Source organism: Crinia signifera, chromosome 6 (assembly GCF_055691185.1).
Source record: "Crinia signifera chromosome 6, ASM5569118v1, whole genome shotgun sequence".
In the NCBI taxonomy this organism is placed as follows: Eukaryota; Metazoa; Chordata; class Amphibia; order Anura; family Myobatrachidae; genus Crinia; species Crinia signifera.
In genome coordinates, this window is record NC_139222.1 from 33,503,087 (window position 1) to 33,528,326 (window position 25,240).

The window sequence follows — 25,240 nt, forward strand, 5'->3', positions numbered from 1 at the left end:
AGCATTAGACATGTTCAGTTTAAGTACTAAAACATCCATGAACATTTGCTTCTCAATGTAATCAATTCTGTCTGTTGTCATTCATCTGTTTCCAGTAGATGGGCGCACAAGCAGGAATACCTCGGAGGAAGATCTCATTGTGTCTTCAGGTTTTATAATAGAAGATCAGAACATCAGACAAGATTCTCCAGAAAAAAAAACCATTATCCCCAATACATACCCAACATTTCACAGTGCAGATATTTCATCTGGTCTCTCTAGTCATGAGGAACCTTCTGATATATCAGATCTTACTATACACCGTACAGACCATAAATATAATACAAGATCATCCAGTTCTAAGTTTGGTAAGCGTTCTATACATCAGTTAGATTCTGTTTTACATCAGAGACATCACACAGGGGAGAAACCATTTTCATGCTCTGAATGTGGGAAATGTTTTACACACAAATCATATCTTGTTAAACATGAGAGAATTCACACAGGTGAGAAACCATTTTCATGCTCTGAATGTGGGAAAGGGTTTACACACAAATCACGTCTTGTTACACATGAGAGAAGACACACAGGTGTGAAACCATTTTCATGCTCTGAATGTGGGAAATTTTTTCAAAAGAAATCAAATCTTGTTACACATGAGAGAATTCACACAGGTGAGAAACCATTTTCATGCTCTGAGTGTGGGACATGTTTTGCAATTAAATCAGTTCTTGTTACACATGAGAGAATTCACACAGGTGAGAAACCATTTTCATGCTCTGAATGTGGGAAATGTTTTCAACAGAAATCAAATCTTGTTATGCATGAGAGAATTCACACAAGTGAGAAACCATTTTCATGCTCTGAGTGTGGGAAAGGGTTTACACACAAAGCATCTCTTGTTACACATGAGAGAAGTCACACAGGTGAGAAACCATATTCATGCTCTGAGTGTGGAAAAGGTTTTGCAAGTAAATCAGTTCTTGTCATGCATGAAAAAATTCACACAGGTGAGAAACCATTTTCATGCTCTGAATGTGGGAAATGTTTTCCACTGAAATCAAATCTAGTTACACATGAGAGAAGTCACACAGGTGTGAAACCATTTTCATGCTCTGAATGTGGGAAATGTTTTCCACTGAAATCAAATCTTGTTACACATGAGAGAAGACACACAGGTGAGAAACCATTTTCATGCTCTGAGTGTGGGAAATGTTTTGCAATTAAATCAGTTCTTGTTACACATGAGAGAATTCACACAGGTGAGAAACCATTTTCATGCTCTGAATGTGGGAAATGTTTTCAACAGAAATCAAATCTTGTTATGCATGAGAGAATTCACACAAGTGAGAAACCATTTTCATGCTCTGAGTGTGGGAAAGGGTTTACACACAAAGCATCTCTTGTTACACATGGGAGAAGTCACACAGGTGAGAAACCATATTCATGCTCTGAGTGTGGAAAAGGTTTTGCAAGTAAATCAGTTCTTGTCATGCATGAGAAAATTCACACAGGTGAGAAACCATTTTCATGCTCTGAATGTGGGAAATGTTTTCCACTGAAATCAAATCTTGTTACACATGAGAGAAGTCACACAGGTGTGAAACCATTTTCATGCTCTGAGTGTGGGAAATGGTTTACAGAGAAATCAGCTGTTTATAGACACAAGAAAACTCACACAAAAATATAATTTCAATGAGCTGATTTAAATCAAACAGAAGTATCAACACTAAATTCCTCCATCATCCATCAGGTGTGGAATATTACATAGGCCCTTATTCTAGTTGATTCGGACGGATGCGTATTTCGGACAGGAACCGAGTGTTCTTAGCCCCGCCTACCAAATGGATCGCTCACACTGTCCGAATTCGGTAAGACGCCGAGCGTACGGACCGCAAGCGGATGTTTCATGTGGACACCTCATCCGCCGACCGTCGAATGATGGACCGGACATTTTTCCTTATGAAAGCAGGGATATGGGCGGCCAGCTGGCATCCGGCTATGTCAGCTGTCCGCCCCCCACACGTGCGTCACGGCCGCATTACCATGCATACGCCCATCATTTTCATGGGAACGCCCATGAAATGTGGGGCATGCGCATATGGTAATGAGTCCAAACAGCCCTTCACGCCCCTCTCCACCCCCTGCTCGGATGGGTCCATATGATCCTTTTCTGCGCAGAATTCACGGCGAGGTTTGGACGTGCGAGGTGATCGCACATGCGCAGATACGACTCTGCACATGAGCAAATACCACATGAGCAAATACCAAACATCGGCCGTCCGACCGCACACGGACCTGACCTGTCCGACCCAATAAGAATAAGGGCCATAGTGTCTAGATAGCCAGTCAATAAGTCTACACCAAAAGTCGGCATAGGAAAGATTAACAGGGAAAAAATTTCAACCTAAAAAAGTCTACATACATTTTAAAAAAATATTTGTGTCAATGTTGATATGGACTCCCAATTAGCGTAATGCCTACTCTCTCCACCTTGGTGCAAGATACACACATGTAATGCCGGCGGTCACGTCTGATTGGCTGAATGCACCATTTATGCTAATGTAACAGTTCTATTGCTGCTGTCATTTATTCCCATGGTTACAGTGACATGAGCGATCAGTGTGCAATAAAACTGACTGTATATGGGAAAGCAGCTGGTATATGTATTACTGAGTCATTGTTGTAACTGCTTTGTCTCTGCATTTTATATATATATATATATTAAATACACTGTGACCCTGTACTGTAATGTGTGTGGTGTATACTGATATTTGGGCCATCACTATGACTCTGCGCCTCTTGTCACACCCCGGGCACCTATGTAGGAGATGCATGTGCTGAGTATCAACGGCACATTCCATGGTACTCACAGCCCACGAGCCCAGCACCACGCAGCTTTTATGGATCCCATTTGGCATCCGGTACTTAGACACAACTCCTGGCCACCTCCACATGAGCCCCATAGTGTGGGATCTGTAATGCCCCTTCCAGACCGCACTAAAAAACGGGTATATTGCCGATTTTTAACCGTTTTGAAACGGTATTCTGTGCGGTCTGAAAGGTGCAAAGTGATTTTACCGTTTCCAAAAAAAAGTTTTTTGGAAACAGTAAAAAATCAGGGTCCTACCCGTTTCAGACCCGTTTTTTTAGGTGTCAAAACGGATCTGAAACAGTATTATACACCCCCCCCCCCAGCGCAGTGAAGGGAATGGTCGCGCTGGGGGCAGGGGGTCCCTGCAAGTGTCCGCCGGAGCACAGTGTGTCCTGCCCCGGCGAGAGCGGGGGCTGCTGCTACTGCTGACGGCGCAGTCCTGCGCCGAGGAGGTGAGCGGGGACAGGTAGCTCAGTCTGGGGTACAGGCGGCTGTCTGCCTGGACTCACCGGTTCCGGAGCAGCAGCGGAGTGCGGGCAGCGGGAGCATGACGTGGATGTCCCGCTGCCTCCTCGCCCTCTGTGGGGGTGGGAGAGACGGCGCTGTGCACAGGCAGCAACAGTGTGAAAAGCGGTAAAGCCCCCCCCCCTTCCAATGCTCGTAGAGACAGTCTGACACAGGCAGCAGCGCAGGGTGTGCTGATGATGAGAGGGACGGAGAGCAGCCAGCGGTGCAGCTGATGGAGAGCGGACAGGGGGGGGGCGAATGGTGAGGTGATGCCCCCAATCACCTCACCATACGCCCCCCTGCCCGCTCTTCATCAGCTGGACCGCTGCAGTCCCTCTCAACATCAGCACACCCTGCGCTGCTGCTACCGCTTTTCACACTGTTGCTTTCACACCGCAAACTTGCTTTAGACCAGGTATTTACATGCGGTGTGAAAGGGGTTAAACTTGTTCTGACCCGTTTCAAAAAAACGTTTTAAATACCTGGTCTGAGCAGGTTTTGCGGTGTGAAAGCAGCATTACTCTCACTGGGGTCAGAGCTGGAAGATAATGTGTTCCCACAGTGCAGGTGTCTGATGCTATGTGGCAGGATCTGTATAACATGAGACCCATAGTAGCTGTATACCAGGTGGTGTTACCAATAAACACATCATTAATGAGCAGCGTGTTTGGTGATCACAGATAAAGGTAACAGAGGTTGTGCTAAACTAGTAGCAGCGTCCAGTCATAATTATTATTGATTCTGCCAGTGGTTTTCAGGACCCCAAACCGTTCACATTCCCAGGTCACCCAGCAGGTGCAGTCATTACTCACTGACACATTTCTAGGTCACCCAGCAGGTGCAGTCATTACTCACTGACACATTCCTAGGTCACCCAGCAGGTGCACTCATTACTCACTGACACATTCCCAGGTCACCCTGCAGGTGCACTCATTACTCACTGACACATTTCCCGTCATCTGGCAGGTGCACTCATTACTCACTGAAACATTCCCAGGTCACCCTGCAGGTGCACTCATTACTCACTGACACATTCCCAGGTCACCCTGACAGGTGCACTCATTACTCACTGACACATTCCCAGGTCACCCAGCAGGTGCACTCATTACTCACTGACACATTTCCTGTCATCTGGCAGGTGCACTCATTACTCACTGAAACATTTCCCGTCATCTGGCAGGTGCACTCATTACTCACTGACACATTCCCAGGTCACCCAGCAGGTGCACTCATTACTCACTGACACATTTCCCGTCATCTGGCAGGTGCACTCATTACTCACTGAAACATTTCCCGTCATCTGGCAGGTGTACTTATTACTCACTGAAACATTTCCCGTCATCTGGCAGGTGTACTTATTACTGTCTGACACATGTAAAAGATCCACAGGTGGTTGTTAAGCTGCACAAGTTCTCTAATCAATGTTGGAGGAATTGTGTGGAATAGAAGATATTTTCTGGTCATGTCCTAAAATCCTCCAGCTCTGGACAGATGTTTGTACTTTTGCATCCATATACCTATGTCGCCCTCATTGGCCTTATTACATATTTATCCTAGCACTTTGTCTATCGCAGGTTGTTATATACAGGCCATTATTGCTTCCAGAGCAGTAATTGCAAAGAGAAACCAGTAGGATATAACCAAACGCAGGGCACTAGTAATGGTCCCAGCTGCCGTTTATAAGGGATACTCAGCCCTCAAAAAAGAAAAAAACATATACACAAAGGTAAACGGCGCTAATGGACCACACTTAGTATCAAAAAGTATACATTTATTTAAAATACACAAAGAAAATTTCTAATGCAATTTACAATACCACCGGCCGGTAGAACAATCAAATCTGCACAACAATCAATTTTTGACCATAAAAATATAATTAAAACCTAAATCACTGAGCTGCAACGTGTGTGACTGGGATCCAATGGTTATTAAGCATATACCTATAGATACCCAATTGGGCTACTGTGTGATGTGGACCTAAGGCTTGGTAGCTTTTCATCAACTTTAAGTGATATATTCAGGGGTAATCAGTCCCAGAGTCTCCCTGTAGGCACACTGATGTTAGTTTGGATAGCAAGCGTATTAGTCAGTCACACAGGCCCTTATTCTGCTCTGTGCGGATTTTTCCGCATGCGGTCGGACCGCCGATGGTTTCCGACTGCGCATGTGCAGAGGTCACTCTGCGCATGTGCAGGCGATTTCGCCGCACGGATTCTTTATACGCCGCACAGGGGGCGTAGAGGGGCGTGAGGGGCTACTTAGCCTCATTACCCTATGCATACGCCCCCCGTTTCATGGGCGTTCCCATGCAAACGCGGGGCGTATGCATGGTAATGAGGCCGTGACGCGTGGGTACGGGGCGGGCATCTGACATCGCCGGATGTCAGCTGCCCGCCCCCATACATGTTTTCACACGGACAAGTTGTGTTGTGTTGCGGGACCTGGTGGAGCGTGCGGCCCTGCATTCGATGTTCGGCGACCATCGAATGCAGGAGCAGCTCCCAAGACGGAGGAGGCGTATCCCCGTCCAATTTCATGCGGATCGCCACATATCCGCGTACGGACGGCAGGTGGCGATCCGTATGGAAGGCGGGGATTCGCCTGCACGGTCGCGGCCGCATATTCTGATCGGGCCGCACCGATCAGAATAAGGCCCACAGAGAGGCTTGGTTATGGAGCCGCCTTCACAAATGCTCCGTGTTGTAAAGACTGCGAATGCCCATTCATTCAAGCATAGCAGCATATGAAAATTAATGAAATGATACTTAGGCTTCCAATCGAGTGCAGGCAGTAGGTAGCGATTTGTAATCCACTTTTGGGTGAGAGTTCACTGGCCTGGAGCGGGTCCCCGGCTGCTGGTCTTCCCGATAATGCAGCCCTCTCTAGGACTCCCTGCTCCGGCAAAGGTCTCCCCGCCTCACGTGGTTTGCGGAAGTAGGTAGTGACGTGTGATGACGCGTTTCCCCGCCTTTCTCCTGGTCAGCGGCTTCAATCTGATGAAGCATTTGTGAAGGCGGCTCCATAACCAAGCCTCTCTGTGTGACTGACTAACACGCTTGCTATCCAAACTAACATCAGTGTGCCTACAGGGAGACTCTGGGACTGATTACCCCTGAATACATCACTTAAAGTTGATGAAAAGCTACCAAGCCTTAGGTCCATATCACACAGTAGCCCAATTGGGTATCTATAGGTATATGCTTAATAACCATTGGATCCCAGTCACACACGTTGCAGCTCAGTGATTTAGGTTTTAATTATAGTTTTATTGTCAAAAATTGATTGTTGTGCAGATTTGATTGTTCTACCGGCCGGTGGTATTGTAAATTGCATTAGAAATTTTCTTTGTGTCTTTTAAATAAATTTATACTTTTTGATACTAATAAGTGTGGTCCATTAGCGCCGTTTACCTTTGTGTATAAGTAATTGCACAGGAATGGACAAATCCTTCTCCCCTGCCCTTACTAAAATTGTTGATGGAAACTTTGGGTTTGTTCCTATTGCATGAATACTCATTGTCAAGTGAAGGAGCTGATCCTCTTCTTGATAGTGATTGATTGATTGAATGATATCACACATTCATAAAGTTTTCTATGTATCTAAAGGTGCCCATACTCTGGGCCGATTCCGACGAATCGGGCCATGAAATCGGCTCATTTTGACCCCTCAGGTGCGATGTGCGGTCCCTTGCGCATCAGACCTGATCGGGTTGTCAGATCTGCTGCCCGTGCACCCACGTGACCAGGGACCACGTTTACCATGCTGGGGGAGGGGGGGCGGGCAGTGGGTTTCGTTCAGCTAATGGTGGGGCTGGGCAGCTCTCAGCCAATCAACGTCCGATCAGTCATTTCAAAATATTTGGCAAAATGCGGCCATACTACAAGATCCTAGCTGCCGCCGCTCTGACGGACCCTGCTGCCCGCCACTACCACCAGCTGGACTGAACCCCGCTAAACACTCCCCCACACACACACAAAACCACCTTCTCCCGCAGCAGCTCCCAAGGAGAATTACATGCAATAAATTGCATGCAAAAATGGCACATCAAGTGCCAGATCGCATGTAAGCTGCCAGGGGCTTTCAAGGGCAAATTGGTCCGATTTATCCGAATCGGGGCCTTAACTATTCCGACTCTTTATTTTATTATTAATATTGTCTTTCTATAGTGTTATACGACTACAATATATACCATCTTGTCATTTTTTTTATTGTTAATAATATGTATAGTTGTACTTTATTGGTGATCTGTATTCTGACTCTTTCCCTTTTTATTCCCCTTGTCCTTTTTCTGTTTTCCTTTCCTTAATCCAAGGAACAACACTTTTCAATAAAAAAAAACTATTGATGCAAAAAAGCGGCCTTATTTACTATTTTGATTTAGTTTTATTTCTCTTTTTACACTGAGTATACAGTAGAGTGTCCTGGGGATGCCTGTGCTGTTACTCCTACACCCAATTAGCCATTCACAACTGCGTGTGTGATTTCGGCCGGTCCGGGGGCAAGTGATGCTGCGGAAGTTGAGGTAAGGTGGTTAGCGTCTTTATAACATACAGAGATCCCCCCCATAGTGCAGCGTGTCACAGTAACATACAGGTATCCCCCCATAGTGCAGCATGTCACAGTGTAACATACAGAGATCCCCCCATAGTGCAGCGTGTCACAGTGTAACATACAGGGATCCCCCCATAGTGCAGCGTGTCACAGTGTAACATACAGGGATCCCCCCATAGTGCAGCGTGTCACAGTAACATACAGGTATCCCCCCATAGTGCAGCGTGTCACAGTGTAACATACAGAGATCCCCCCATAGTGCAGCGTGTCACAGTGTAACATACAGGTATCACCCCATAGTGCAGCGTGTCACAGTGTAACATACAGGGATCCCCCCACAGTGCAGCGTGTCACAGTGTAACATACAGGGATCCCCCATAGTGCAGCGTGTCACAGTGACATACAGGGATCCCCCCCATAGTGCAGCGTGTCACAGTGTAACATACAGGGATCCCCCCCATAGTGCAGCGTGTCACCGTGTAACATACAGGAATCCCCCCATAGTGTAGCGTGTCACAGTGTAACATACAGGGATCCCCCATAGTGCAGCGTGTCACAGTGTAACATACAGGGATCCCCCATAGTGCAGCGTGTCACAGTGTAACATACAGGGATCCCCCCATAGTGCAGCGTGTCACAGTGTAACATACAGGTATCCCCCCATAGTGCAGCGTGTCACAGTGTAACATACAGAGATCCCCCCATAGTGCAGCGTGTCACAGTGTAACATACAGGGATCCCCCCATAGTGCAGCGTGTCACAGTGTAAGATACAGGGATCCCCCCATAGTGCAGCGTATCATAGTGTAACATACAGGGATCCCCCCATAGTGCAGCGTATCATAGTGTAACATACAGGGATCCCCCATAGTGCAGCGTGTCACAGTGACATACAGGGATCCCCCCATAGTGTAGCGTGTCACAGTATAACATACAAGGATCCCCCCATAGTGCAGCGTATCACAGTGTAACATACAGGGATCCCCCCATAGTGCAGCCTGTCACAGTGTAACATACAGGGATCCCCTCATAGTGCAGCGTGTCACAGTGTAACATACAGGGATCCCCCCATAGTGCAGCGTGTCACAGTGTAACATACAGGGATCCCCCCATAGTGCAGCGTGTCACAGTGTAACATACAGGGATCCCCCCATAGTGCAGCGTGTCACAGTGTAACATACAGGGATCCCCTCATAGTGCAGCGTGTAACAGTGTAACATACAGGGATCCCCCCCATAGTGCAGCGTGTCACAGTGTAACATACAGGGATCCCCCCATGGTGCAGCATGTCACAGTGTAACATACAGGGATCCCCCCATAGTGCAGCGTGTCACAGTGTAACATACAGGAATCCCCCCATAGTGCAGCGTGTCACAGTGTAACATACAGGGATCCCCCCATAGTGCAGCGTGTCACAGTGTAACATACAGGGATCCCCCCCATAGAGCAGCGTGTCACAGTGTAACATACAGGGATCCCCCATAGTGCAGCCTGTCACAGTGTAACATACAGGGATCCCCCCATAGTGCAGCCTGTCACAGTGTAACATACAGGGTTCTCCCCATAGTGCAGCGTGTCACAGTGTAACATACAGGGATCCCCCCATAGTGCAGCGTGTCACAGTGTAACATACAGGGATCCCCCCCATAGAGCAGCGTGTCACAGTGTAACATACAGGGATCCCCAATAGTGCAGCGTGTCACAGTGTAACATACAGGGATCCCCCCATAGTGCAGCGTGTCACAGTAACATACAGGTATCCCCCCATAGTGCAGCGTGTCACAGTGTAACATACAGGGATCCCCCCATAGTGCAGCCTGTCACAGTGTAACATACAGGGATCCCCCCATAGTGCAGCGTGTCACAGTGTAACATACAGGGATCCCCCCATAGTGCAGCGTGTCACAGTGTAACATACAGGGATCCCCCCATAGTGCAGCGTGTCACAGTGTAACATACAGGGATCCCCCCCATAGAGCAGCGTGTCACAGTGTAACATACAGGGATCCCCCATAGTGCAGCCTGTCACAGTGTAACATACAGGGATCCCCCCATAGTGCAGCCTGTCACAGTGTAACATACAGGGTTCTCCCCATAGTGCAGCGTGTCACAGTGTAACATACAGGGATCCCCCCATAGTGCAGCGTGTCACAGTGTAACATACAGGGATCCCCTCATAGTGCAGCGTGTCACAGTGTAACATACAGGGATCCCCCCATAGTGCAGCGTGTCACAGTGTAACATACAGAGATCCCCCCCCATAGTGCAGTGTGTCACAGTGTAACATACAGGGATCCCCCCGTAGTGCAGCGTGTCACAGTGTAACATACAGGGATCCCCCCCATAGTGCAGCGTGTCACATTGTAACATACAGGGATCCCCCCATAGTGCAGCGTGTCACAGTGTAACATACAGGGATCCCCCATAGTGCAGCGTGTCACAGTGTAACATACAGGGATCCCCCATAGTGCAGCGTGTCACAGTGTTACATACATGGATCCCCCCATAGTGCAGCCTGTCACAGCGTAACATACAGGGATCCCCCATAGTGCAGCCTGTCACAGTGTAACATACAGGGATCCCCCATAGTGCAGCGTGTCACAGTGTAACATACAGGGATCCCCCCCATAGTGCAGCGTGTCACAGTGTAACATACAGGGATCCCTCCATAGTGCAGCGTGTCACAGTGTAACATACAGGGATCCCTCCATAGTGCAGCATGTCACAGTGTAACATACAGGGATCCCCCACATAGTGCAGCGTGTCACAGTGTAACATACAGAGATCCCCCCCATAGTGCAGCGTGTCACATACAGGGATCCCCTCATAGTGCAGACTGTCACAGTGTAACATACAGGGATCCCACCCATCAGTCAACACAGGCATATCCAAACTGAAGCCCTCCACCTGTTGTGAACCTACACATCCCAGCATGCTTTGCCATAGTTTTAGCATTCCCTAATAGCAAAACTGTGGCAAGTCATGATGGGACTTGCAGTTTTACAACAGTTGGAGGGCCATAGTTTGTACATGCCCGGTCTACAAGAGCTACAAGTCCCACACCAGTCTCTGCCTTGCAGCACCACAGCTAGGGCTGGGAGGACTCAGCTGCCTCTCCCTGGTCCCAGTGATAGCACACACCTGGTATTATACTGCAGCCTGTGTGAGTAGAACAGCAGCTCCCCTGTAAGTGCCCTTATGGCTCACACCCAGCAATCACTACTATGCTGTTACTAGAAGTATAATACCTGGGGATACCTGGTGCCAGCTGCAGCACTGCCTGCCATGCACACCAGGAAGGAACGTTTCCCTGGTAACACAGCTCCTCCCACTCTGCCCCACACAGGAAATACACTTTGGGTACAGCCGCGGAGGAGTCTGGGAGCTGAGTACAACCGAACCCACAGGAAAATGGCCGCCACTGTATGAGGACACTGGGACATCCATGCCGGATTGCTAGAAGCGGTAACTGCCTGTGTGAATGCATAGAGAGAAAGTTATGTGATGCGAGGTTACCGGAAGATCATAGATTACATGCTGTAAGTACAACTAGTAAGATTCCATAACAATTCTCCCCTGTGAGAGTGAACGGCGGCCATTTTTCCGAAGAACCTGTGGCTGCAGCATCTCGGCTTCCGGCTGGGGAAGCGCTGCTTATCTTACCGGAGGCCCCTCACTTCCAGCAGCCACGATGGGGACCGATAGAAGGCATTGCCGTATCTGGTAGCAGGTGATTATGGTGATGCCCTGGTGTTATATTATACAGGAGGAGCAGCCTGTGGTGTCCTGTTATACAGGGGGAGCGGCCTGTGGTGTCCTGTTATCATACCTCCCAACTTTCGTCTGGAGGAAATAGGGACACTCGCGCGGGAGCGCCCGAAAAGGGGGCGGGGTGTATGCAAATGAGGGCGCGGCTTATGCTAATTAGCCGCGACCTCATTTTCATACGAGAATAGACGCTGTGCGCATGCGCACAGCATCTATTCTACTAGAATGGGGGCTCTCCCAACTGCCACCCCCCGCAGCGGGACAATGCCTGCCGCGGGTGGGACGTCGGGACAGGACCCGAAAATCGGGACTGTCCCGACGGAATCGTGACAGTTGGGAGGTATGCTGTTATACAGGGGGAGCGGCCTGTGGTGTCCTGTTATACAGGGGAGCGGCCTGTGGTGTCTTGTTATACAGGGGGAGCGGCCTGTGGTGTCTTGTTATACAGGGGGAGCGGCCTGTGGTGTCTTGTTATACAGGGGGAGCGGCCTGTGGTGTCTTGTTATACAGGGGGAGCGGCCTGTGGTGTCTTGTTATACAGGGGGAGCGGCCTGTGGTGTCTTGTTATACAGGGGGAGCGGCCTGTGGTGTCTTGTTATACAGGGGGAGCGGCCTGTGGTGTCTTGTTATACAGGGGGAGCGGCCTGGGGTGTCTTGTTATACAGGGGGAGCGGCCTGGGGTGTCTTGTTATACAGGGGGAGAGGCCTGGGGTGTCTTGTTATACAGGGGGAGAGGCCTGGGGTGTCTTGTTATACAGGGGGAGAGGCCTGGGGTGTCTTGTTATACAGGGGGAGAGGCCTGGGGTGTCTTGTTATACAGGGGGAGAGGCCTGGGGTGTCTTGTTATACAGGGGGAGAGGCCTGGGGTGTCTTGTTATACAGGGGGAGAGGCCTGGGGTGTCTTGTTATACAGGGGGAGCGGCCTGGGGTGTCTTGTTATACAGGGGGAGCGGCCTGGGGTGTCTTGTTATACAGGGGGAGCGGCCTGGGGTGTCTTGTTATACAGGGGGAGCGGCCTGGGGTGTCTTGTTATACAGGGGGAGCGGCCTGGGGTGTCTTGTTATACAGGGGGAGCGGCCTGGGGTGTCTTGTTATACAGGGGGAGCGGCCTGGGGTGTCTTGTTATACAGGGGGAGCGGCCTGGGGTGTCTTGTTATACAGGGGGAGCGGCCTGGGGTGTCTTGTTATACAGGGGGAGCGGCCTGGGGTGTCTTGTTATACAGGGGGAGCGGCCTGGGGTGTCTTGTTATACAGGGGGAGCGGCTTGGGGTGTCTTGTTATACAGGGGGAGCGGCTTGGGGTGTCTTGTTATACAGGGGGAGCGGCTTGCGTTATCCTGTTATACAGGGGGAGCGGCTTGCGTTATCCTGTTATACAGGGGGAGCGGCTTGCGTTATCCTGTTATACAGGGGGAGTGGCTTGCGTTATCCTGTTATACAGGGGGAGTGGCTTGCGTTATCCTGTTATACAGGGGGAGTGGCCTGCCGTGTCCTGTTATACAGGGAGAACGTACTGCGATATCCTGTTATACAGGGGGAGCTTCCTGCGGTGTCCTGTAATACATGAGCGTGTCCTACGGTGTCCCATTATATAGGAGAGCAGCCTGTGGTGTCCTGTATATAGGGGGAGCAGCCTGTGGCATCCCGTTATACAGGGAGAGAAGCCTGCTGCATTCCTTTATACAGGGGGAGTGGTATGCGGCATCCTCTGTTACACAGGGGTAGCGGCCTGCGGCGTCCTCTTATGCAGGGGGTGCGTTGTCCTCTGTTATACAAGGGGACCAGCCTACGGCAGCCGTTGTTGTACAGGAGGAGTGACCTGCGGTGTCCCGTCTCGCAGGGTGTGCGGCCTGCGGCATCCTTTTATACAGGGAGGGTGGCCAGTGGTGTCCTTTTACATTTCTTTTGCGACAACCATTTATTATAATGGACGTTGTTGTGAATTATTTTCCTATTGCGCTTATTATGGTTACCACCTCATCCCTTTTATTCCAGACTCATATTCTGTGGCTGATTAAAACCAGGTGAAATGGAGTCTTGCAGTCAGCAAGCTGTACTGTGTGGTGTATATTGTAATTATTCTATTTATTCCAGAACAACGGAGCATTGAGTATGAAACCCGTCACTGATTCCTCAAGGATGAACAATGACAAGAGTTACATGACTGAAAGGATACTAAATCTTACCCTGGAGATCATCTACCTGCTGACTGGAGAGGTGAGGAGATTTGGGAGTGTCACTATGACATCACTAATATCTATAGTAATAATACAGGGACATGACTGGGGAGGTGAGGAGATCTGGGAGTGTCACTGTGACAATCCCTTATATCTATAGTAATAATACAGGGACGTTACTGGGGAGGTGAGGGGATATGGGAGTGTCACTGTGACATCACTAATACATACCTCCCAACTTCTGTGCCGCGCGAGCGCCTGAAAAGGGGGTGGGGCATATGCAAATGAGGGCACGGCTTATGCTAATTAGCCGCAACCTCCTTTTCATACGAGAATAGACGCTGTGCGCGTGCGCAAAGCATCTATTCTATTAGATTGGGGGGTCTCCCAACTGCCACCCCCCGCAGCGGGACAATGCCTGCCGCGGGTGGGACAGCGGGACAGGACCCGAAAATTGGGACTGTCCCGCTGTAATCGTTTTAGGGCTTCAATAGCCTGCAAATTATTACCTGCAGTTTGCTCTACCAGGGCAATACGCTGTGAGAGCTGTTTACATTGTTTTTTGATGTTTGTGACCGCGAGCTGCAACGCAGCAGTGTGCTCCTGTGATTGCATGTGGACCAGTGGCTGAACAGTTTCCTTAATTGCCCTGACAATATCCTCATAAGAAAGAATATGGGGATTATCATCTCCCTGAGAGTCCATAAGAGGCTGTTGGTCACTGCGCTTAGGAGGAGAGGGGGGTGATGCGCTCCCTCCGGGAGCATTAGACTCATTGCCTGTTTTGGATGCAGTTGCAGCCGCCATCTTGGTCTTGGTCTGGCTGCGGGCGAGTGGACTTTCCCGGCATTGTCTCCAAGTACTGCTTCATCCAGCGGGGGCTCGAGGGTCAGCGGCTGCCAGGGGGAGAGCGCAGGAGTGTTCTGGAGACGCCAACTAGGGCGGTAAGCAGGTGTGGTGATTTTGGGACGATTCCGGCACTTTGGGCCGATAACAGGGTGAAATCGGCCCAAAATCGCAGGTGTGTGACATCTGATGCGGGCCCGTGCGCATCGGACCTGATCAGGGAGGTCGGACGGTCAGCACATAAGATCACGTCCGACCTCCCTGTATGCATATGCCTGCCCACCTGACAGGCATATGCATGCAGACTGACCGGGGGAGCAGTGGGACGGGCAGCGGGTCCCTGAGCACTTAGCTGGCGGCGGAGGCGAGTACTGACCTGGCCGGGCGGTTTGATCACAGATGTCAGCGGCGCTGCGCGAGTCGTGACGGGCAGTGCAGTGGCGGGTATTAGAGTGCGGCCAGTCATTTGACAGGTATTTCAAAACATTTATCACATGTAAAATTTGGCTCATGAAGTGCCAAATTGTATGTGAGCCTCCCGGGCGGCTCACAGGAGAATTGGGTCCGACTTGTCCTTACGACAAGTCGGACTAATGTATGGGGCCTTTACCTCTGTGGAGGAGCTACCACCCCCACCCCCTCCACTGCCACTGGTCCTAAACCCCGTCACGGGACCAGCGCATGCGCTGTAGCTTCTTCGGTACTACGCCTGTGCTGGGCAGCAGTCCATAGTAGCGTATTCGCGATCCCAAATTCGGCACATGCACAGTATCATCCTCGGTACTGTACATGCGTAGAACCCGTTTTTATGGGCTGACGTCGCTTGCAGCCCATGGAGGCATCCCAGAACTCCTCCTAATGGCACTGCCTTGGGTGATTGGCAGGTCAGACTTCCAATAGGAAGTCACTGCTAGTCACAGTGAAGCCAGTGCTGCCTCACAGAGGGCATCTGGCTTCACACAGTGGCAGATTTTACCGGAGGGGCTGCAGCCCATAGGTAAAAACCGGCTCTGGTAGTAGATGTACCGGCTCTCATTGATGCTATCAAACTTGTGCTTTTGTCTGATGATGATGATGATGATGTACCTGTACCCGTTGCAAAAAAGAATGATGCTTTCAAGAAACAGAAATTCATTAAAGCACAATTTCCACACTGCGACTACCTGATGGACATTAGGGCAGATTTATGGGACACGTTGGGTAAGAAGTTTCCTATTTTTAATAGATTGGTCTCTACATTTCCACTCCCACCGGAAGATGGTAAATGATGGGAGACACCTCCCCCTATCTATTCTCATGTTACTCGGCTGGTAAAACCTTCGGTGCTCCCTGTTACTACTGGCTCTAATAGAGCCAACGGAGAGATGAATGGAACAGTGTCTAAGTCTTTACCCTCACAAGGGCGATGCATAGACCCACTGTAGCTGCGTCCTGGGCTGAGGCCGTTATCCCCTGGCTCAAGGTGCTAGAGGATGAGTTACCAGCTGAGATCTCAGAGGGTTGTAAGCTATGTCTTTCTCATATTAGACAGGCTGCATTGTATATTAAGTGAGAAGTTTGGAAGCAACTATTTAAACTAGCAGGGGGGGGGGGGGGGGGGGGCAGTGAACCACATAAGAATGAAGAAATCTGCTCCCCCAACCTAGAGGTATTGTCTCTGCAGGCAAATGGAACAGGAAGCCTATCCACTGCAACAGAAGATAATGCCGATCAAAACCGAATAGATCTAGGCAGAAAGATGAACATAGCTAGCAGCAGGAGAAGCACAAGAAGCACAAACACAACTGTAAGAGCTATGTGTGCAAATGCTAGGAGCTTAGGAAATAAAATCCTAGAACTAATTGCAATAATGACAAGGGATGAACTGGATATTGTGGCTATTACAGAGACATGGTGCAATAAAAATCATGACTGGGACATAGCTATACCAGGATATACTTTATTTAGGAAGGACAGAATGGGAAGAATCGGAGGAGCGGTTGCAATATATGTGAAAAAAAAGCATAAAGACTACCTTAATACAAAGTATTGAAGAAAATACTAATGCCCTTTGGGTGACAATGGAAACAGGGGAGTAGGCAATTCTCCATATAGGGGTGATCTACAGACCACCAGGTCAGGAAGAGGAACTTGACCAGAACCTATTGCATGACATCAATAAAATGGCATTAAAAGTAGATGTGATAATCATGGGAGATTTTAATCTACCTGATGTAAACTGGGAGCTGCTTGTTGCAAGTTCCACCAGAAGTAGGGACATTCTGAATTCCTTGCAAGGAGCATCGCTCCAGCAATTGGTGAGGGAGCCCACTCCTAAGGACGCAATATTAGACTTAATACTTACAAATGGTGACAGAATATCTGATGTAAATGAGGGTGAAAACCTGGGAACTTTGTAAGGGATTCTTTGGCAGAGTGGAGGAACTTGGAAGGAGTGCAGGAGAAGTGGGAAAAATTAAAAAGTGCAATACTGAAAGCAACAGAACTTTGTGTCAAAAGAGTTAGGAATAACACAAGTAAAAGGAAGCCATTGTGGTTTGCGAAAGATGTAGCAAGTATTGTGAAAGCAAAAAAGACGCAGAATAATGAGGACAAAGAGGTGTATCTTGTTAGACAGAAGGAGGCTAAGAAGGTAATCAGATGTGCAAAAGCACAGACTGAAGAGAAAATGGCCCAGTCAGTGGGTAAAGGGGGGGGGGGGAACTTTTTTTTAGGTATATAAGTGAACGAGAAAAACAGAAAGTGGAATAATAAGACTAAAGAAAGAGTGGAAGTCTTCTTGAGTGGGACAATGTAATAGCAGATCATATTAATAATTATTTCTGCTCAGTATTCACTGCTGAAAGAGAGGGGAAGGGGCCACAGTTAAGTTGCAAGTATAGTCAGAAATATGAGGGAGAAACAAGTACATTTACAGAGGAGAAAGTCTTTACAGAACTCTAAAAACTAAAAGTGGATAAATGGGGCCAGATGGGATACATCCAATGATGCTAAAAGAGCTTAAAGGGGAGCTGGTAAAACTAATAACAGAATTAGTCAACCAGTCACTAGCTACTGGAGTAATCCCAGAAGACTGGAAAACAGCGAATGTAGTCCCGCTGCACAAAAGTGGAAGAAAGGAAGAGGTAAGCAACTATCGATCAGTGAGCCTTACATCTTTAGTAGGGAAATTGATGGAAACAATTAAAACAAAGAGTAGAATATCTCAAAACCAGCAATTTACAGGATCCGAAACAGCATGGGTTTACTGGGGGAAGATCATGTCAAACAAATCTTATTGACTTTTTTTGACAGGGTGACTAAAGTAATAGATCAAGGTGGGGCTGTAGATGTAGCTTATCTAGACTTTAGTAAGGCTTTTGACACTGTCCCACATCGCAGACTGTTAAAATCCAATCCCAAGCTTTCAAGTTTATTTAAGATAGTTGAATGGACACGGTTGCAGGAAGGAAAACAGAGAGTTGTATTAAATGGAGTACAGTCAAAGGAGGTAATGGTTACAAGTGGGGTACCCCAGGAATCTGGGGCAAGGGGAGTCGATCCACATGTTCCCCTTGTCGGCATTGCGGCGTCTGGATTTTGACCGCCAGGATTCCATACCAATCCCCTGCCAGATGTGTGTCTGATCCAAATGCACGATCGTGCAGGTCTCCTTTTTTTTTTTTTTCACGAGGACAGAGCTGTCCTTGGGATGAGGACTGCTCATTTACCGAAAGCGATCTCCAAATTTTATATGAATCAGGAAATTGTGGTTCCAGCTTTGGACTCTATGGAGATGACTCCCGAGGAGTGTTCTCTGAACCTAGTGCGAGCCTTAAAAATCTATGTAGACCGTGCCACTTCTATACGTTGGTCCAATTCCTTATTCATTTTATATGGATTTCACAAACAGGAATGGCCAGCAACAAACAGACTTTAGCTTGCTGGATTTGGCTTGTAATTCCGCAGGCTTATGAACAGGCCCAGATTCCCTTACCTACATATATATCTGCACATTCTACCAGGTCCGACGGACCGTCATGGGCAAGCCGGCAACGTGGTTCTCTATCCACACATTCATTAGATTCTATGCCTTTGATACGTTCGCCTCCCAGGAGGCTTCCTTAACTTGCTGGATACTTCTGGTCCCTCAGGCGAGTACCCTCCCTTGACTCTGAGTGCTAAGTGAATTTGTCAAAATTGGTGTGAAAATTGGCAAGCAAACATTTTTATTCATCACAGTGATCTGGAATATTTACCTTTTTATATAGAAAATATAATCCTTTTTGTACAAATTTTGAATTTATATAACAAATGTAAGCGAAGGTGGCATTTTTAGCAGAGATTTTAACAGAGATTTTGGCACTCAAAGGATTAAGTATTGCTTTCGAACATCCTCAATGTGGCGGTGACCATGAAACCCGAAGAAGAAAATGGAAGTTACCTTGGGTTAACTCTTTCTTCGAAGCTCATGTCTGCCACAGGGTGCCCACCCTAACACGTCTGATAGCATATGGCATATATTGGTATATATGGGTGTGTCATGTGTGACCATGGCCCTCCTTTTAATTTGTGAGTACACTAGGGTGTCCATTACCTTTCTTCTTCCTTTTCGCTTCCTGCTGGTTGACAAAACTGAGGAGATGAGCATGGAGGCGGGGTTATAGAATCCTAAAAGCTTTGATGTTTGGTGCCTGATCCTCTGGATCCGCCTACAACCCCGGTGTTAGCCCTGTGGCTCCCATGAACCTCAAAGAAAGAGAAGTAACCGGAGGCAAGTCTACAATAACTCTCATTTTCCCAATACACAGGATTACACAGTAGTGAAGAAGACATCTGGTGGTGAGCATGAGACACCCAGTAGTCATCCCTGTGTGTCAGAAGGACAGAAAAGGACCCAGAGCCCCATAACAGGGCCCACACCTCACTCACTGATACATGGGAGAGACAATGACCAGAAGATCCTGGAACTCACCAACAAGATCATTCAGCTGCTGACTAAAGAGGTGACAGATGGGAATGGGACATTATACAGTGATATTGGGGGAGGTGACTACTGGGTATGGGACATTATACAGTGACATCGGGGATGTGACCAGAGAGGTGACTGCTGGGAATGGGACATTATACAGTGACATCGGGGATGTGACCAGAGAGGTGACTGCTGGGAATGGGACATTATACAGTAACACCGGGGGGGATGTGACCGGGGAGGTGACTGCTGGGAATGGGGCATTATACCGTAACACCGGGGGATGTGACCAGAGAGGTGACTGCTGGGAATGGGGCATTATACAGTAACACTGGGGGATATGTTCGGAGAGGTGACTGCTGGGAATGGGACATTATACAGTAACACCGGGGGATGTGACCAGAGAGGTGACTGCTGGGAATGGGGCATTATACAGTAACACTGGGGGATATAACCGGAGAGGTGACTGCTGGGAATGGGACATTATACAGTAACACCGGGGGCTGGGAATGGGACATTATACATTGCATCGGGTGATATGAGCAGAGAGGTGACTGCTGGGAATGGGACATCATACAGTAACACCGGGGATGTGAGCGGAGAGGTGACTGCTGGGAATGGGACATTATACAGTAACACCGGGAATGTGAGCGGAGAGGTGACTGCTGGGAATGGGACATTATACAGTTAGGGCTATTTCACATGCACCAGGAAGCCATGCTGCACACAGCAGTTTACAATTCTAGTAATGGCCACAGCCCTGCAGCCGTCCCTTCCAGTCGTGACATCCGGTTGCAACCGGGCGGTTATTAACTACTGTGCACTGCAAGGCATTTGGCCGTGTGGGGTTTCGCCGCCCGGCAGGACCCACAGCGTGTGAAATAGCATTACACCGGGGGATGTGACCGGGAGAGGTGAGTGCTGGGAATGGGGCATTGTACAGTAACACCGGGGGATGTGACCGGAGAGGTGACTGCTGGGAATGGACATTATACAGTAACACTGGTTGATGTGACTGCTCGGGATGGGACATTATACAGTATCACCGGGGGAAGTGTCTGGGTGATGACTGTATCATTGTGTGTGTCAGATTCCTATAAGGTGTCAGGATGTCACTGTCTATCTCTCCATGGAGGAGTGGGCATATATAGAGGAACACAAGGGTCTGTACAAGGATGTGATAATGGAGAATCACTGGCCCCTCACATCACTGGGTAAGAGGAGAATTCATTTTATTGTACAGGGTACAGCAGATATACACAGGTCATCTGCTAATCACACCTGTACAATGTCCTCAGTCACTGTGTCTCCTACAGATGGGCTCAGTAACAGAGATACCCCAGAGAGATGTCCCCGTCCACTGTATACCCAGCACAGTACAGAGGAGAATCCCAGAACCCCACAGGAGAATCAGGTAGGTGGGATTTACACTCACCTCTGTATATCAAAGTGACTGGCACTATATGAATTGCAGCAGCTGTGTGCGTCTTATACACTGATATTCTACTGTGTAATGTCAATAACATCAGACATTACTAATGGGTGTGGTATAACACACTGACAGTCGGGATTCCGACATGTATTAGCCCGACATCGTAATCCTGACTGCACGGCGGGGGGAGCGCAACAAAGCCCCTCGCTGCGCTCGCCACGCTGCGGGCACAGTGGCTCACTGCAATTGGCACCTATTTTATTCTCTCTCTATGGGGGTTGTCGGGAGCAGTCGGGATTCCGACGTTGGGGTAATGACTGTCGGAATCCCGACTGTTGGTGAGTCGTCCGGCACCCTTACTAATGTGGTATTTCTTTTAGGTTCAGTGTGAAGATTTGACTGCTATTAAGGCAGAAGGTACAAAGGGAGAAGAGACGGATGTGACTGATAATAACGCAGAAAATACAGAGGGAGAAGAGACGGATGTGACTGATAATAACGCAGAAGATACAGAGGGAGAAGAGACGGATGTGACTGATAATAACGCAGAAGATACAGAGGGAGTAGAGACGGGTGTGACTGATAATAACGCAGAAGATACAGAGGGAGAAGAGACGGATGTGACTGATAGTAAGGCAGAAGATAAAGATGGAGAAGATACATGTATGAGGGGTGATCAGCAGTGTGAGGAGGTGGAGGAAATCCCTACAGATACCAGCACAGGTGAGGAATAATCACTTATTACATATTTTCCTTGTTCTGCCAATACAGTTTTCTCTTATCCTACACCCTCCTCTGTCAGACCAAACTAATGAGGACAATGCATCTGTTAAGTGGTGGAGTCCAGAGCCATCATCCCCTAATATACTCCTGCTCTCCCCTCACATCATGTCACTGTGTGTTAGCAGCCTAGAGATCTGACCAGTCTCCTCCCCACACTCTCTGGTGCATCTCATACATCAGCAGCCATCAGCCCCTATTATACTCCTGCTCTCCCCCTCACATCATGTCACTGTGTGTTACCAGCCCAGAGATCTGACCAGTCTCCTCCCCACACTCTCTGGTGTATCTCATACATCAGCAGCCTATAGACCCTATTATACTCCTGCTCCCCCCTCACATCATGTCACTGTGTGTTACCAGCCCAGAGATCTGACCAGTCTCCTCCCCACACTGTCTGGTGTATCTCCTACATCAGGAGCCATCAGCCCCTATTATACTCCTGCTCTCCCCTCACATCATGTCACTGTGTGTTACCAGCCCAGATATCTGACCAGTCTCCTCCCCACACTCTCTGGTGTATCTCATACATCAGGAGCCATCGGCCCCTATTATACTCCTGCTCTCCCCCTCACACCATGTCGCTGTGTGTTAAGGCCCCCATACACTATGCGATTTAGGGCCGATTTCATCCGATTTCGGCACTTTGTGCCGATAATCGGATGAAATCGGCCCAAAATCGTAGGTATGTGACATTTGATCCGATCCGATGCGCGGTCCCGTGCGCATCGGACCGGATCAGGGAGGTCGGACGGTCTGTACATACGATCACGTCCGACCTCCCTGTATGCATATGCCTGCCACCTGACAGGCATATGCATACAGACACCGGGGGAGTAGTGGGGGCGGGCAGCGGTGGTGGGGGCGGCCAGCGGCGGTAGTGGGGGCGGGCAGCGGCGGCAGGGACGGGCGGCGTTTGCGGTGAGCGCAGTGTACTTACACATAGCAGCAGCGGCGGGGACGAGACGCGCAGTGGCGGCTATTATATTTTTAAAATACTTGTCAAATGACCGGCCGCTCTCTGATTGGCTGAGAGCTCTCCGGCCAATCAGAGAGCGGCCGGTCATTTGACAAGTATTTTAAAAATATAATAGCCGCCACTGCGCGTCCCGTCCCCGCCGCTGCTGCTATGTGTAAGTACACTGCGCTCACCGCAAACGCCGCCCGTCGCCGCTGCCCGCCCCCACTACCGCCGCTGGCCGCCCCCACCACCGCTGCCCATCCCCACTACTGCCGCTGCCCGCCCCCACTACTGCTCACCGCCCTGCAGCTCCCCGGGTTTTTTTTTACATGGGATAAATCGCATGCGATTTATCCCATGTAAAAATGGCACATCAAGTGCCAAATTGTATGTGAGCCTCCCGGGGAGCTGCCGGGCGGCTCGCAGGTAAATTGGGTCCGACTTGTCCCTAGGACAAGTCGGCCTAATGTATGGGGGCCTTTACCAGCCCAGAGATCTGACCAGTCTCCTCCCCACACTCTCTGGTGTATCTCATACATCAGGAGCCATCAGCCCCTATTATACTCCTGCTCCCCCCTCACATCATGTCACTGTGTGTTACCAGCCCAGAGATCTGATCAGTCTCCTCCCCACACTCTCTGGTGTATCTCATACATCAGTAGCCATCAGCCCCTATTATACTCCCGCTGGAGTAGTGGTAACCAGTGACCAGGACATGCTGCCAGTATACCCCACAGCTACTGTGCTGCACCGTGTATAGTGTGAGAGAGAAGTGACTGGCTGCACAGTGTCACTGGCTTATGTGGGTTCCTGTCCCATAGTACTAGCTGGGCAATGTAAGCTGGGGTAATGTTACTTCCCTCAGTCTGAATGTCTCCGTGGCTGGGTCTATGCAGTCTGCTTGGTGATCCCATTGTATTGTATGTTATGACCATACTTTGGGGGTCTTTCTAGTTTGATCGTTCCCCTGCGCGTTCACGCGGGGAACGATGTTTTCCTATTGTGCACGCGCATCAGCATTGATTCGTATGTGCAGGCTTCGTTTGGGAACGGACGTGGCGACTTGTATAGTCCCCTGCCATACGTCACTGGATGTCAGCTGCCCGCCCTCCTCCCGTACAAGGGTGCCGCAAATCTGAGTCACCAGAGAGTGACTTATATGTGCGAGCGCTGTAGGAATCATTCGATGGTCAGCGGCCATCCATTCGCATGCGTGCGGGGGTGTTCGTGCGGGCGGTGTTTAGTTGATAAATTTCTCAGCTCTGCGAGTCAACCAGAATGACCTCCTTTATCTGTGTAACAGTCACATTTGCTGTATGTACATATAGAGATGTAATAAGTGGTTGTGGTTGGTAAATTCATATCAGACATCATGGACTCACTCATGGTATTATCCTATATGTATATGGGGTCCTCAGCGCCTTACACAATATATAACAGAAACACTGCAAACATAACCAGAAATAGGGAAAAGATGGTGCAGAACATTGCATTATAACTAGGTGTCCGGAAGGAATGGGAGCCAGTGTAGGGCCTGTAGGAGAGGGGGCAGAAGCCGTCAGTTGGAGAACATGAGCTGTGGACAGAGATGGACGTTGGGGAGGACACATAGGACAATAAATACAGAACCAGCTCTCTAACGGGGGGTGGGAACTGGGGGCGCTTATTGTGGGTAGCTTCTCAGCAGCTGCTATAGAAACAGGGTAGTCAATCCGGTACTTGTTTCCTAGCACGGCGCCTACGATATTAAATTTATGGCATCTAATCGCATCGCATGCGGGCATATGGCATGCGATACGATTTTAAATTGTATAAACCCCTATACGATTTTTAATTGTATAAGCACCCTAATGGGTGCTTACAATGTTAAATGCACCCCCCATGCCACCCCCCAGTATCGACGCCGTACACGTCCTCCGACCTTTTCATACCCCCACTATCCACGACGGTTTGGAGTTGATTTTATATAGTGTGGCGAGCACAGCGAGCCACGGAGCATCACTTCACATGTATTCCACGTCACCTTGCGGGGCGCCGGGTGCTCGCCACACTATATAAATACTACTCCACACCGACGTGGATAGTGGGGGTATGAAAAGGTCGGAGCACGCGTACCGCTGCGCTCGCCACGCTTCGTGTTGACGTTGATGGTACGGGTGGCGTGGGGGTGCATTTAAAATTGTATAACATCGCATGGCATCGCATACCATCGTATGCCTTTATGGTATGCGATGCGATGGGCGTGCTAGGAAACAAGTACCGTCAATCCTGCATATACATATAGGGAAAAAGAAAGAAGCCGCACTAAACCAATTCAAAAGGACAATGCTGGAAATATTTTTAAAAATTATATAAAAAAAATAATAAAAGATTGGATGGTCTTTACAAAGTTTTAATAAGACATATGGTATAGCA

The 25,240-nt window shown here is 49.0% G+C and overlaps 3 protein-coding genes across 3 annotated transcripts in view; 2 read left to right on the plus strand and 1 right to left on the minus strand.

Annotated features, from left to right (window-relative positions):
• The window catches only part of LOC146007509 (uncharacterized), a 99,380-nt gene extending 88,176 nt beyond the window's left edge, over positions 1–11,204 (minus strand). The window contains exon 1 of the mRNA XM_083145913.1: positions 11,160–11,204. The gene's annotated coding sequence lies outside the window, so the exon portion shown is untranslated. The remainder of the gene's footprint in view (positions 1–11,159) is intronic.
• The window catches only part of LOC146007512 (uncharacterized), a 134,173-nt gene that overhangs the window by 71,655 nt on the left and 37,278 nt on the right, over positions 1–25,240 (plus strand). The window contains exon 8 of the mRNA XM_083145916.1: positions 402–1,325. Within this exon, the coding sequence (XP_083002042.1) occupies positions 402–1,325 (924 nt within the window). The remainder of the gene's footprint in view (positions 1–401; positions 1,326–25,240) is intronic.
• LOC146007510 (oocyte zinc finger protein XlCOF29-like) lies at positions 11,278–20,730 on the plus strand. Its single transcript, XM_083145915.1, has 3 exons — positions 11,278–11,450; positions 13,773–13,895; positions 19,492–20,730. The coding sequence occupies exons 1-3, from the start codon at positions 11,337–11,339 to the stop codon at positions 19,759–19,761; spliced, it is 507 nt and encodes a 168-aa protein (XP_083002041.1). The 5' UTR covers positions 11,278–11,336; the 3' UTR covers positions 19,762–20,730.